This window comes from Oncorhynchus kisutch, linkage group LG20 (genome assembly GCF_002021735.2).
Source record: "Oncorhynchus kisutch isolate 150728-3 linkage group LG20, Okis_V2, whole genome shotgun sequence".
In the NCBI taxonomy this organism is placed as follows: domain Eukaryota; kingdom Metazoa; phylum Chordata; class Actinopteri; order Salmoniformes; family Salmonidae; genus Oncorhynchus; species Oncorhynchus kisutch.
In genome coordinates, this window is record NC_034193.2 from 52077106 (window position 1) to 52091567 (window position 14462).

General features: G+C 44.4%; 1 protein-coding gene and 1 long non-coding RNA gene across 2 annotated transcripts; both read right to left on the bottom strand.

Annotated features, from left to right (window-relative positions):
* Positions 1–1143: 1143 nt before the first annotated feature.
* On the bottom strand, positions 1144–14108 carry LOC109876236 (uncharacterized). The gene is made up of 8 exons (XM_031799248.1): positions 14074–14108; positions 12343–12373; positions 12027–12083; positions 7293–7426; positions 6849–7039; positions 3225–3366; positions 2466–2704; positions 1144–1769 (listed from the first exon to the last, which is right to left on the bottom strand). The coding sequence occupies exons 1-8, from the start codon at positions 14089–14091 to the stop codon at positions 1574–1576; spliced, it is 1008 nt and encodes a 335-aa protein (XP_031655108.1). The 5' UTR covers positions 14092–14108; the 3' UTR covers positions 1144–1573.
* On the bottom strand, positions 8507–10113 carry LOC116355445 (uncharacterized). Its single transcript, XR_004204445.1, has 2 exons — positions 9617–10113; positions 8507–9556 (listed from the first exon to the last, which is right to left on the bottom strand). It is a non-coding gene; the product is annotated as an uncharacterized LOC116355445 (long non-coding RNA).
* Positions 14109–14462: the final 354 nt, after the last annotated feature.

A 14462-nucleotide genomic window follows, 5' to 3' on the forward strand; every position in this document is an offset into this window, starting at 1 on the left:
ACCCCAAAACCTAACCTGAACACTAATTCTTGCCTTAACCCTAAACGGCTAGAATTAGCCTTTTTTTCTTGTGGGGACTGACAAAATGTTCCCAGTTGGTCAGATGTTTTTTGGTTTACTATTCGTTTGAGGCAGCTCTAGCAGGGCAGAAATTTGACAAACTGACTTGTTGGAAAGGTGGAATCCTATGACGGTGCCATCTTTAACATCACTGAGCTCTTCAGTAAGGCCATTCTACTCCCAATGTTTGTCTATGGAGATTGCATGGCGGTGTGCTCGATTTTACACAACTGTCAGCAACGGGTGTGTCTGAACTAGCCGAATTCACTAATTCAAAGGGGTGTCCACATACTTTTGCATATATAGTGTATTTTACAGGGAGCACAAAGTTAACCACCAATGGGACTGTCCCATGATATTCCCATGAGCCGTGAGGTAACAGGGAGTTGGGAAGATGCAGATTAGTGGGACATAATATAATAGGCTAATATCTCTCCTCATTAGCAACGAGGCTAAACTTGATCAAAGGAGCTTCAGGAAATGTGATCATCATTAAATATACATTTCCCACAGGGGGTATTGCATATAAACTTCATATTTTGTTTAATGGCTGGCAATTATTTTATATGGACAACTAGTGGTATGTAAAATATGTTTTCCATGTAATAAACACTGAATTGAAAACATTCAACCAACAGCATATTACAAATGAGATCTGTAACAGGAATTTATAATCTGATAAAGCTAACCTTCTCCACACAAGAAGGACTACACTGTACCAGGTTACATACAGTGCATGGCACACACTGTGACATCACTTTAAAGGAGCCCCTCAATACCTAGTAAGGTTATGGCACCTACCTGTTGATATGGTATCGTCTGTGCTGGTGACGACGCCACTGGGCTGGAACCTTCCTGATCTACAGGGGACCTTCTTATTCTTGTTGTGGGACGTCGATCCTACAGGTACGTCATGTCTAATCAGAACCAAGTACCCAAGTAGGACCAAGTACCCAATAGTTCTGAAAGTAGGTTACTCTCTCCCTGGCCCTGTCCATGTCCGTACTCACACCCACATTTCCCCCCTTGCTTGTGCACGCCCACATCTGCAGAAACACTCTCTCACTCACAAATGACAAATTGTTCACTGTTCCATCCAGTTTAATCTGAGAATTAACAGTATGAGCACTTTAATGCATGGACAAATGAGTTTATGCCAAATTATACAAAAGTAATCCAATTATAAAATACTTTTCTTTCCCATTGTGCATAGAGTCCTAATGACGTCCCGACATTCCTGCTGGATCCCACTGTCTCTGTGAATTAGCTTCAGCTCTGGGACATTAAATCAGTCTGTGAACGTAATTACATCTGTTAAAGAAGCAAAGAAGACAGAATAATATGACAAATCGTGCATCTTTTCCCCCCCTCAAAATTCTACAGGTCATCGACAAACAGTAAACACGGAAATGTTGGATTACAACACAGACGACAGAAAACGTGTCTCTACATCGGTCTCACGGCCCCCACTCTCTGATCACTCTGATCGAGCTTCGTCTTCTCCTCCTCCTCCTCAGTGTTTCCAGGGGAGCTGATGGGAACCACAGAGGGCATCCCCCGGCTCCATCACCACTGGCGGCGGCAGCCCCATACACTCCACCTGTTTCCTGAACTCTTCCATCTCCTCTTCCTCCACCTCTCTCCCACCCTCCGTCTTCCTCAGCAGGTACAGGTCCGTGGACTCCCTCCTCCTGGAGCTCACCTCCCACCTAAAAAAAATAATGATACTTTACTGTTGTACTTTGCTTTCTTGTACTCACACCGGCACTTGTTTTTCTTCCTGTCACTGGTTTAGCTGATAGAGCAGGCGTATTCAACTCTTACCCTACGAGATCCAGAGCCTGCTGGTTCTTCTGTTCTACCTGATAATTACTTTCACCCACCTGGTGTCCCAAGTCTAAATCAGTCCCGGATTAGAGGTCCAGAGTTGAGTTTAAGGGGGATAGAGGCTATCCACTGGGCACACACACTGGTTGAATCAATGTTGTTTCCACGTCATTTCAGGGGTTATGGTTTGGGGTCATTTCAGTGAAATGACTTCTGTGCCCAGTGAGTGTTTTGGAGAACGGTTTACTTGCAGTGATTGTAATGCAGTTTGTGGTTGTTTCTACCTACCTGACCTGAGTTGAATAGCCTACACCAGTGTTTCTCAACTCCAGTCCTAATCTACCCCCAACAGTACACATTCTTGCTGTAGCCCTGGGCAACCACACCTGATTCAACTTGTCAAGGCCTTGGTGATTAGTTGACTAGTAGAATCAGGTGGGTTTGTGTGGATCTACAACAGAAACATGGGTACACCTGGACCAGAGTTGAAAAACACTGGAATACCCCCTAACAGTAAGTTGTTCTGGATAAGAGTGTGTGCTAAATGGCTCAAATGTACAATTCTATAAATGACCCACTTCATCACCAGACAGTCTGGGCAGGAGGTCTCCAGGAAGACCCCAGTGAGGTTGAATCGGCCCCCCACGTCGAACTGGAAGGTGCTGTTGTCGTTGAGGAGTGAGATATTGTAGGTTAGTGACTCGCATCGGCTGCCGAAACGGTTAGTCTGGGTGTAGTGGACGGTTGTGGTGGTGTTGGAGTTCTGGGTGGTGTTGGGGGTAGAGGGTGAAAACTCCATGGTGATGCCGTCTCTGGTCTGTGAGAGAGATGAGATGTGATTATTGTTCGTTTTCATACAGAAACCACTATAGAAACAATCCATACAACATACAAAATTGTCACAGAACAATTACCGGTACAATGAACGTGGAAAGGCAGGATAAATGTAGCCTAGTTGACAAGTGTGCTAAAAATCTATTTAAAAGGGGGCAATCTGCAGATGTTACATCCATTTCTGGACTTAAACATTTATAATATGTACCCATTGATTCTTGAAGAATATAACTTATAAATGCCTCATGAGCTTAGTTCAACTGTCATACCCCATACAGAATCCCAAATATGAGCTTGTTTTAATCCAATGTTTTGTAAATGCCTCAAAACATGCTTAAAACTATAATTGTGATATATTGGATGGCCAGTCCTTGCTTTCATAGCTCTGTCTATGAATTTGAGAGTGGTTACATTTTTCCAGGCCTATCCCTTGTTTTAACTTTGGACCAGGGTCCGCATAGGGCTCTAGGGAATAGGGTGCCACATAGTGGATAGGGTGCTACCTTGAGACTCTCCAGGGATGCAGGGTGGCTCAGGCTGCCTGCGACGAGGGCCCATTTCCTCAAGAGCTGCTGGTCTAGTCGTGGTGGATCCATGGGCTTAAGGAGGTCCTCACAGGCTAGAGCTGCAGCAGGAGCTGATTGGCTAAAAGACAGGAAGTACAGGAGAGTTGTGGCACATAGAGCGAACATGGCTTCAGTGTCTAGGTCTCACTATATCTATGCACCAGTATATCTATCTACTGTGGGTCTATCTATAGCTATAGAATCTACGATATGTATCACTATATCTATCTTATATATTTATATGTATCACTATACCTACAGCATCTATCTACTGTATGTCTATGTGTCATTGATGTGTCTGTGTGTATGGAACACTGGTGCTAGGATAGAGGGGTCCAGTCTTATAGCTCTGCTATGGTACAATGTTCTTCAATGTCAGAAAGTTCCACAGTTGCAGAGTACCAGTAAACTGGCACTTTTCCAAGGCAATTCCAAGGTTGCGAAATAAAAACTACTTTTTGTTCATCTATGTTCTGTGCTTATCTGGTGAAAAGTTGCACGCTTTTATCTGAGACATTATTCCATAGTGTCAAACATGCAACAATCCATGAGACTCATTTACGTCTAGTGTTCTCCTAACTCTTCTAGTGTTCTCCTAACTCCTCTAGTGTTCTCCTAACTCCTCTAGTGTTCTCCTAACTCCTCTAGTGTTCTCCTAACTCCTCTAGTGTTCTCCTAACTCCTCTAGTGTTCTCCTAACTCCTCTAGTGTTCTCCTAACTCCTCTAGTGTTCTCCTAATGCTTCTAGTGTTCTCCTAACTCCTCTAGTGTTCTCCTAACTCTTCTAGTGTTCTCCTAACTCTTCTAGTGTTCTCCTAACTCTTCTAGTGTTCTCCTAACTCTTCTAGTGTTCTCCTAACTCTTCTAGTGTTCTCCTAACTCTTCTAGTGTTCTCCTAACTCCTCTAGTGTTCTCCTAACTCCTCTAGTGTTCTCCTAACTCCTCTAGTGTTCTCCTAACTCCTCTAGTGTTCTCCTAACTCCTCTAGTGTTCTCCTAACTCCTCTAGTGTTCTCCTAACTCCTCTAGTGTTCTCCTAACTCCTCTAGTGTTCTCCTAACTCCTCTAGTGTTCTCCTAACTCTTCTAGTGTTCTCCTAACTCTTCTAGTGTTCTCCTAACTCTTCTAGTGTTCTCCTAACTCTTCTAGTGTTCTCCTCTCTAGTGTTCTCTTCACTCTTCTAGTGTTCTCTTCACTATCCTAGTGTTCTCTTCACTCTTCTAGTGTTCTCTTCACTCTTCTAGTGTTCTCTTCACTCTTCTAGTGTTCTCCTAACTCTTCTAGTGTTCCCCTAACTCTTCTAGTGTTCTCCTCTCTTCTAGTGTTCTCCTAACTCTTCTAGTGTTCTCCTCTCTTCTAGTGTTCTACTCTCTTCTAGTGTTCTACTAACTCTTCTAGTGTTCTCCCAATTATTCTAGGATTCTCCTAGTTTTTCTGCAGATATACAGTGTATCAATTGTGTTATTGACTGTACGTTTGTTTATCCCATGTGTAACTCTGTTTTGCTTTATCTTGGCCAGGTCGCAGTTGTAAATGAGAACTTTTTCTCAACTAGCCTACCTGGTTAAATAAAGGTGAAATACAATTTTAAAAATTGCTCTGGTACAGTACAATTTACCTTTTGTATGTTCAGAGCACTGGTGTGGCTTAGCATCGTACCGCAACTAGGTATTTATTTAACAATTCTAACTTTTACTTTCATGTCTACAAATGCCTAGTTGTGGCAAGAACCATTCCGGAAATCGGAACACCCTGGATAAAAACAGGTTTGTATTGTTCGTAGAGATTCTGCCTTTGTTGACAAGAAAAGTTTGGCTTGTGAAACCCTATGGTTTAGAGTTGGTTGATTTTCCAGATTAACTGACCTTCATGTCTTGTAAAGTAATGATGGACTGTCGTATCTCTTTGCTTATTTGAGCTGTTCTTGCCATAATATGGACTTAGTATTTTACCAAATAGGGCTATCTTCTGTATACCACCCCTACCTTGTCACAACAAACTGATTGGCTCAAACATATTAAGAAGAAAATACATTTCACAAATTAACAAGACACACCTGTTATTTGAAATGCATTCCAGGTGACTACTTCATGAAGCTGGTTTAGAGAATTCCAAGAGTGTGCAAAGCTGTCATCAAGGCTAAGGGTGGCTACTTTTAAAGAATCTAAAATCTAAAATACATTTTGATTTGTTTAACACTTTTTTGGTTACTACAATTATTCCATATGTGTTATTTCATAGTTTTGATGTCTTCACTATGATTCTACAATGTAGAAAACAGTACAAATGAAGAAAAATCCTTGAATGAGTAGGTGTGTTGACTGGTACTGTACTTCAAAATATACTAATATTTTTAAAAACCTAAATATTCTTAAAACGTATATTTGGGGGGGTATTATTTAGGTTTATAACTCCACAGCAGATGAATCTGATGAGTAAGCTAAAAGTGATGCCCGACAGCGTTCTCTACTACATGGTTTCCCAACCCTCTCCGCGCCCCCCAGACGTTTCACATTTTTGTTTTAACCCTAAATTGGCACATCTGATTCAAAGTCAACACCCAAAACGAGTTCCTGTAAAACTGCAGGCCTTAACACTGAGAAAGTGTAATGGCATCAGCTCCTAACAAAGTCTTAATTTAGCTCTGAATAGTGTGGACCCTATAGACTCTGGAAAAGTGTTAAATTGAACACAGAATTTGCTGTGAACATTCCTACTGGATTCCACTGTCTCAGTGAATTAACTGAAGCTCTAGGACTTTAACTCAATGAATGTCATTAAATCTGTTAAAGAAGCCAAGAAGACAGAATATGATGATGATCATTCAGTACAGTACAAGCATGCGGTACATTGACAAACAGTACATACAGAACTGCTTTATTACAAAACAGAAAGTGTCTCCAAGTCTCTCTTTCACTGCCCCGTCTCTTTCCTGAATCTATACTTCCATCACATTGATGGATCTTCTTCTACCCGTCTTAAGAGGGCAGGGAATCAGGGACGAGAGGAATCACAGAGGGATTTCCAAGATACATCAGCACTGGCGGCGGGAAGCCCAAGGCACTCCACGTTTCCTGAACTCCTCCATCTCCTCTTCCTCCACCTCTGTCCCGTCCCGTCCCGCCCTCCACCTCTGTCCCGTCCGTCCCGCCCTCCACCTCTGTCCCGTCCCGTCCCGCCCTCCACCTCTGTCCCGTCCCGTCCCGCCCTCCACCTCTGTCCCGTCCCGTCCCACCCTCCACCTCTGTCCCGTCCCGTCCTGCCCTCCACCTTCCTCAGGAAGTACAGGTCTGTGGACTCCCTTATTACGGAATTCACCTTGTATTGAAAAGGAGATGAGATGCTTCTACACCTGCATTGCTTGCTGTTTGGGGTTTTAGGCTGGGTTTCTGTACAGCACTTTGAGATATCAGCTGATGTACGAAGGGCTATATAAATACATTTGATTTGATTTGATTTGATGAGATACCATTACCTTAGCTTGAAGAACATCTTTAATGAGACCATACAGGTTTATGTTACACCGAGCATTATGGATACTGTAGTTAATCATGCTACCCACCTCATCACCAGGAAGTCTGGGCAGGAGGTCTCCAGGGAGACCCCAGTGATGTTCCAAAAGCCCCTCATGTCTAACTGGAAGGTGCTGTTGCCGTTGACAATGGAGATGCTGTCGGGTATATACACTACTTGCACCAGCCGCCATGCCGGTTCCGGTTCTGGTGTTGGTAGCAGATGTAAACTCCATGGTGACTGTGGTTATTATTAGTTTTCATACAGCAGCCACAAAAACAATAGAAACATTCAAAATATCAAAAAACAATCAGAAAACAATCACAATGAATAATGGGGAATGACAAGTCAAATGCAATTTAATCCAAAATGGCACCCTATTCCCTACATAAAGCTTTAATTTAGACCACGGACAAAAGCAGTGCTCTACATACAGGGAAGAGGGTGCTACCTTGAGAGCTAATATGGTTGAGTAATACCAGGGGTGGCTCACACTGTCTGCGACGAGGGCCCATCTTCCCAAGAGCTGCTGGTCTAGTCGTGGTGGATCCATGGGCTTAAGGAGGTCCTCACAGCCTAGAGCTGCAGCAGGAGCTGATTGGCTCGAAGACAGGAAGCAGAGGAGAGCTGTGGCATATAGAGCGAACATGGCTTCAGTATCTAGGTTTCACTATATCTATACACCATATCTACAGTATATCTATCATATCTACAACATGTATCACTATATTTATCTTGTATTTCTATATCAACAGTATGTCTATACTTCATTGATGTGTCTGTGTGTATAGAACACTGGTGCTGGGATAGAGGGGTCCAGTCATAGCTCTGCTGTCCTGCTATGGTGAAATGTTCTTCAAATGTCAGAAAGTTGCACAGTTATAGTGCCAGGAAAATGACTCCTTTCTATGGCAAATTCCAAGATTGCTAAAATAAAAAAAAGCTTTTTTTTAATGCTCATCTCATGTACAGTTGTGTGCTCATTCGAACCAGTGATCTTTGGTTACTGCCCCAATGCTCTTAACCACTAGGCTACCTGCTGCCCCATTTTTATATTCTCCCAATTAATACATTTCTTATTAAGAGTTTTTTCTACAGATAAATAGTATTGCTTTGGTATAGTATACTTAAGTAATAAGGCACGAGAGGGGTGTGGTGTTTGGCCAATATACCACGGCTAAAGGCTGTTCTTATGCACCAATCAACACGGAGTGCCTGGATACAGGCCATGATATATTGGCCACATACCACAAACCCCTGAGGTGTCTTATTGCTATTATAAACTGGTTACCAAGGAAACAAATGACTGGTTTTGTCATACCCGTGGTATACGGTCTGATATACCACAGATATCAGACAATCAGCATCCAGGGCACAAACCACACAGTTTATAAAATACAATTGACCTTTGCTATGTTCAGAGCACTGGTGTGGCAAAAGCCTGTGTGGGAAAAAGTTAGTGTCTGCATCCCAAATGGCACCCTAATGCCCAAGAGCCCTGGTCAAAGGTAGTGCCCAAGGGACCTGGTCAAGGGTAGTGCACTATGAAGGGAGCGGGGCGCCATTTGGGATGCACCGTTGTGTGTTTGGACTCTTCCCGTCAAAGGTTACTCCATAATCTGTGTGTTTTAGCTTAGAATGGAGCAACATGGTAGTTTTTCATTGTCCAATGTTGACAAATGGTGAGACAGGAGACAGGACATCAAATAATATTTCACAAGTGTCAGTTTAATCACTAAACCATTATTGAATAGTTCAAAAGTATCCTGTTGAAAGAAAGATATACATAAACCCCCACTCCCACGTGATTTCATGGTGGCTATATACATGTCAGAGCACTGTTTGTATTCAATGGAAAATACACCGAGAAAATAAAATGCATAGAATTTAGATATAAAAACATACTTTCCCTTCAACAATTGATAATGGACCAAAATAAGATTCAGAAATGTTGACTCCAATGCTTCCCACAGTTGTGTCAAGTTGGTTGGATGTCCTTTGAGTGGTGGTCCTTTCTTAATCCACACAGAAAGCTGTTGCAGATCTTGACACTGAAACCGGTGCGCCTGACACCTGTTACCAAACCCTGTTCAAAGGCATTTCAATATGTTGATTGCCCATTGACCCTCAATGGCACACATGCACAATCCATGTGCAAGTGGATTTAACAAGTGACATCAATAAGGGATCATAGCTTTCACCTGGTCAGTCTGTCATGGAAAGAGCAGGTGTTCCTAATATTTTGTACACTCAGTGACCTACTTTCAACCAGAGACCATAGACCCTGGTCAACAGTAGAGCACTTTGTTAGGACTAGGGTTTCATTTCTGACACATACCTACTGTACTGGTCATGATTCAACCCACAGGCCTTTCTGACACATACCTACTGTACTGGTCATGATTCAACCCACAGGCCTTTCTGACACATACCTACTGTAGTGGTCATGATTCAACCCACAAGCTTTTTTGACACATACCTACTGTACTGGTCATGATTCAACCCACAGGCCTTTTTGACACATACCTACTGTACTGGTCATGATTCAACCCTCAGGCCTTTGACACATACCTACTGTACTGGTCATGATTCAACCCTCAGGCCTTTCTGACACATACCTACTGTACTGGTCATGATTCAACCCACAGGCCTTTTTGACACATACCTACTGTACTGGTCATGATTCAACCCTCAGGCCTTTGACACATACCTACTGTACTGGTCATGATTCAACCCTCAGGCCTTTCTGACACATACCTACTGTACTGGTCATGATTCAACCCTCAGGCCTTTCTGACACATACCTACTGTACATACCTACTGTACATACCTACTGGACAAAATAAGATAAGGGCCTTCGATAAGCATTTCCCTTGTAAAATAACTCACTAAAAACACACATAAGCCCCCCCCCCCAAACAGAACTCTTATCACAGCCTGCACAGGTCAGTTTAAAGCAGATTCTGTGTGACTAGTAGGGTGGATACACAGATACAGCATAATAGATCAAGACTGGTCTTTCATTCTCATTACCAGACAACAGTAACACAGCCAAGGCTGACAGGGTTGTGTTCATCAGGGTTGTGTTCATCAGGGTTGTGTTCATCAAAAGAAAAAAAACTGACTCGAACAGGGAGGGCCTACCTGGACCTGGTCCAATAAGAAAAACACTGGTTTTGAATTTTCATTTCAAAGCACTTCGCCCTACTGAACAAAACCCAGGTTCCTCTGGATGGGTAACTGAGCTATACCCTTAGGGAAGGAGATCCACAAGGCACTTCAGTAATAACACCATCTACCACCCCCCCCATCATTCACAGTGTTAGAGGCAGACTCAAGTCCCTCTTGTAGTATTACACAGAGAAAGCATTGGAGAATTGGTAGAGAGATAGAGAGCGAAAGAAATGATTGATCACATGACAGAGCAGCACTGGCAGGTCTTGCGTTTGGGAGCCACATCGACCCCTCCCTCCGCCTCTCCCCTGGTAGCGGTCAGTGTCTCTGGGGCGGCTGGAGCCTGCTCCCCCAAGGCCAGGGTCTGGGCCTTGGATGGGAACAGCAGGGGCTCCTGCTCTGGCTCAGTCCGGGGCTCCACTAGGGACACCTCCAGGAACTGGCCCCCCAGGGAGGATGGCTGATTCTGGGGCCACCGAAGCCTCCTCTTCCCCCTTGACTTCCACTTCAGTCTTCACTTCCACATCGCCCTCTGCCGGCTCGCCTGCAGCCTCTCCCTCTGCGTCGGGCCTGGGGGTGAGTAAGGTCTCAGAGTAGACGGGAATGGCAGCCACAACGCCATCTGGGGCCTGCAAGTCAGACACAGGAGCTTCCTCTACTGGCTGTGCCTCTTCCTCTCCACCACTGTTTCCCACACCCTCCATCTGTCTTTCTCCTAAATCTTCTATTACTGTGTCCATCTGTCCTTCTCCAAAATCTCCGGTTACTGTGTCCATCTGTCCTTCTCCTAAATCTCTAGTTACAGTGTCCATCTGTCCTTCTCCTAACCTCCGGATACTGTGTCTGCCTCTGTCTCAGTCTCTTTTGCTACTTCTGAGGACTCTTCAGGAGTTGTCTCTGGTTTCGCCTCATCAATTCCTCCTTCCTCAGGAGATTCTGACCTCTGATTGGACGCGGCCGAGTCTACTTCCTGTTCCTGACCCATAGAGGAAAGATCATTTGCCAGCTCGTCTCCCTCGTCATTGACAATCACTCGCTCCGCTCGCATCATGATCAGTCCTCCTTCCTCGATTACCGGAGCCTCGCCTGGCTCCGCCTCCGTGAACCCCAGGAACGTCATGGTAATGGCACCATCTTCAGGGACGACCGTCACTGGACCGTTGGTGCTGTTGTGCAGTACGCCCTCCTCTGATGCATTGTGGGTTGCAGCTTGCCCCTCCCCCTCTCCTCTCCCATTGGTGAGGATCTCCGCTCGTTCCAATAGTGCTGCCTCAACTGTTCCTAAAACTGTGACAAGACAGACAGATCATAGTTAGGAAATGTTTCAATCATCTTCCCAGTCTTCTATCAGCAAGAACCCTTGGCAAGGATGCACATTAATCTTACCAAGCTCTGGAAAGTCCAGCTAGAATAGTGAGCACGGAAGAAGCAGGAGAGTGGAACATTTGTAGAAACTTGGAGAAAGTTATGGAGAGTAAAGGAGAAAGACAAGAAAAGAGGCCGGCCAATGGGACGAGTGATATTAGAAATCCAAAAGAAGTGAAGAGAGAGCAGCTTCCAGAATCAACGCTGTTCTGGACTCATGACAGAAGGTCCTAATGATAGGAGTGACATTTCAGCACCAAGCCTAAGGCATGTTGCCCGTCCTGTGACCCTGAATCCAACCAACCAGAACATTTCCACTGGACTTGGCTTGTGTTGTGTGCTCTTTGCCCCATAGAAATAGAATTACTAGACCCATCATGGTGCAGCAAAACAGCAGTGGTCTAAAGGGAATTTTCACATTCTATAAATTATATTTCTATGCTTTCCCCTGATAACTTCACACATGAGATTCTTCATCAGCATCAATTTATATGTATTCCATCTCATTGAAATGCATAGATACTGTATGCATGTATGAACTTCCACTGATGAATGAATACAACGTATTGCCTTTGTAATACAAATACCATCAAAGGCCCAGTACAGTCTGTAGTGTCTTCTGGGACTAGAACCCATTTCAGTTGATTCAGAGTAAGGAGAGATGAAGGTAACATTGTTAACCCCTTACCGGATTCAGCCTCTACTTCTTCCTGTCCATTCTCCAAGATAACTGCTTGGTCTGCTTCTGTGGGAATATATGGTGTTTATTAAGCCCAACATTCAACTGTCCCGATTCTGTTTAAATCTATTGGGTTATTTACGATGTCTTTTACCCACACATCACATTCATTACCAACTCAAACAGAAACAAAGACCTATTATTTCATCTTTCAACAATTCAATTGATGGGTCAAGTAATATCAAGCTAGTGGCGCAACGACTGCTACCAGCGGTTGCCAACAGCTAGAAAGTCGCTCATTCAGTCAGAGACGGGTGACACCTACCTGCTGTAGCCTCCACCACCACCGCTGCATTCTATTGGAGGAGACAGACAGGGGCGGGGTTAGACACTCCAACCACATACCATTCTTTATTATTTTCAGTCTCAAGTTGTAACCGTGACCCTAGATGAGGAATGCCATTATAAAGGGTAGATGAGTAATGTCATTCATGCATTTTCAACCCACAAGAGGGAGCTAATGAGACTTAGGGCCCAGCATCCACCAGCGATGACTCAATCCCTAATATCCCTACTTTAAAAAGGTAGACTCAGTGAAATGACGTTGCCACAAGCAGCACCGCAGATATTGAGATGAGTGAGATGCAAGACTTCCCTCTCACACAGTATCTGCGCGTGTGTACGGGGTTCTCTCAGTTACAGCCTGGTAGCCAGGGCACCGAAACAGCATAGAAGTTGAGCCTCGCGCTTCACTATGCCATTTTACTTTCTGCTTCTACGTCAGATCACCGAGTCGACCTTTAAAGAGGGTGGGAGGACAACCCCTTTATAACAAAAGCTCATTGTTGAGGGTGGCCCCATCTCTGCCATGCCGCAAAAATCCCCACTTATCATACGAGTCAACCTTCACCGGTCTGCTCCTTGGCTACGAGACTAAACAACACGCTCGGTGTGCGATTCCCGTCTCTACAACCTCTAAAATCAAAGGTTAGGAGAAGAAATACAAACATAAGAACAAAAGACTTGAAGAGGAGGAGAATTCTGTTGTAAAATACAAGGTCATTCTGAGGTAAACAGTCACGGTTGCCTTGAGGTGGAGCGATTACACACGTCTAAGTGGTACATTGTTGATGCAAGGAGGGCTTGGTCTTGGTAAAGCTCCTGCTTCTGAACGAGAGGTGCTACATCAAAGCTGCATGGTACATTGTTGATGCAAGGAGGGCTTGGTCTTGGTAAAGCTCCTGCTTCTGAACGAGAGGTGCTACATCAAAGCTGCATGGTACATTGTTGATGCAAGGAGGGCTTGGTCTTGGTAAAGCTCCTGCTTCTGAACGAGAGGTGCTACATCAAAGCTGCATGGTACATTGTTGATTGCAAGGATGGCTTGGTCCTTGGTAAAGCTCCTGCTCTGAAACGAGAGGTGCTACATCAAAGCTGCATGGTACATTGTTGATGCAAGGAGGCTTGGTTCTTGGTAAAGCTCCTGCTTCTGAACGAGAGGTGCTACATCAAAGCTGCATGTACATTGTTGATGCAAGGAGGGGCTTGGTCTTGGTAAAGCTCCTGCTCCTGAAGAGAGGTGCTACATCAAAGCTGCAGGGTACATTGTGATGCAGGAGGGCTTGGTCTTGGTAAAGCTCCTGCTCCTGAACGAGAGGTGCTACATCAAAGCTGCATGAACATATTTATTATGGGAAAATGTTATTCTCCTCTGAAAGGAGCTCGTCGGTCAGGATGGTGGAGAACGGAGAATGATCGGGGGCTACTTGTTCTAGCATGTATTTAGCTAGCCATTTCATTGGTCTGCGTGCATCAGTGAGTGTTTGTGTGCGTTACTCACAGCTTGGCCATCCTAATTCTCTCTGTGTCTGTAGGTGTGTGTAGGTGTGCACATTTAGTGCCAGTGTCCTAAAAGAGTAGTAAACCAAGTGAGGCCAGTCTGACTTGTAAAAAATAATTTTAGGCTTAGAATAGTTTAGGGGAAAAAAGTGAATCAATTGTTAGTCCCCAAAAGGTCTTCACAAGTATAGTAAGACATAGTGTGTATGTCACTCACAGCTCGGCCATCTTCCATCTGTGCCCAGTTTCTCCTCCCTCCTCCGCTAACCTTGACTCTCTGTCTGCAACAGACACACACACAGACACCTAGTTCTTTAGCATTCGGTTCCAACCTCAGCCAGGAACTAAACCATTCACTTAACCTACGATTGATAAAAACGGTAGTGCTATAAGAAACTTACACTACGATGTAGAATACCCTACGAGGTGCAGAGACTATAACCCCTACGAGGTGCAGAGACTATAACCCCTACGAGGTGCAGAGACTACAACCCCTACGAGGGTGTGTAGAGACTATAACCCCTACGAGGTGTAGAGACTATAACCCTACGAGGTGTAGAGACTATAACCCCTACGAGGTGCAGAGACTATAACCCCTACGAGGTG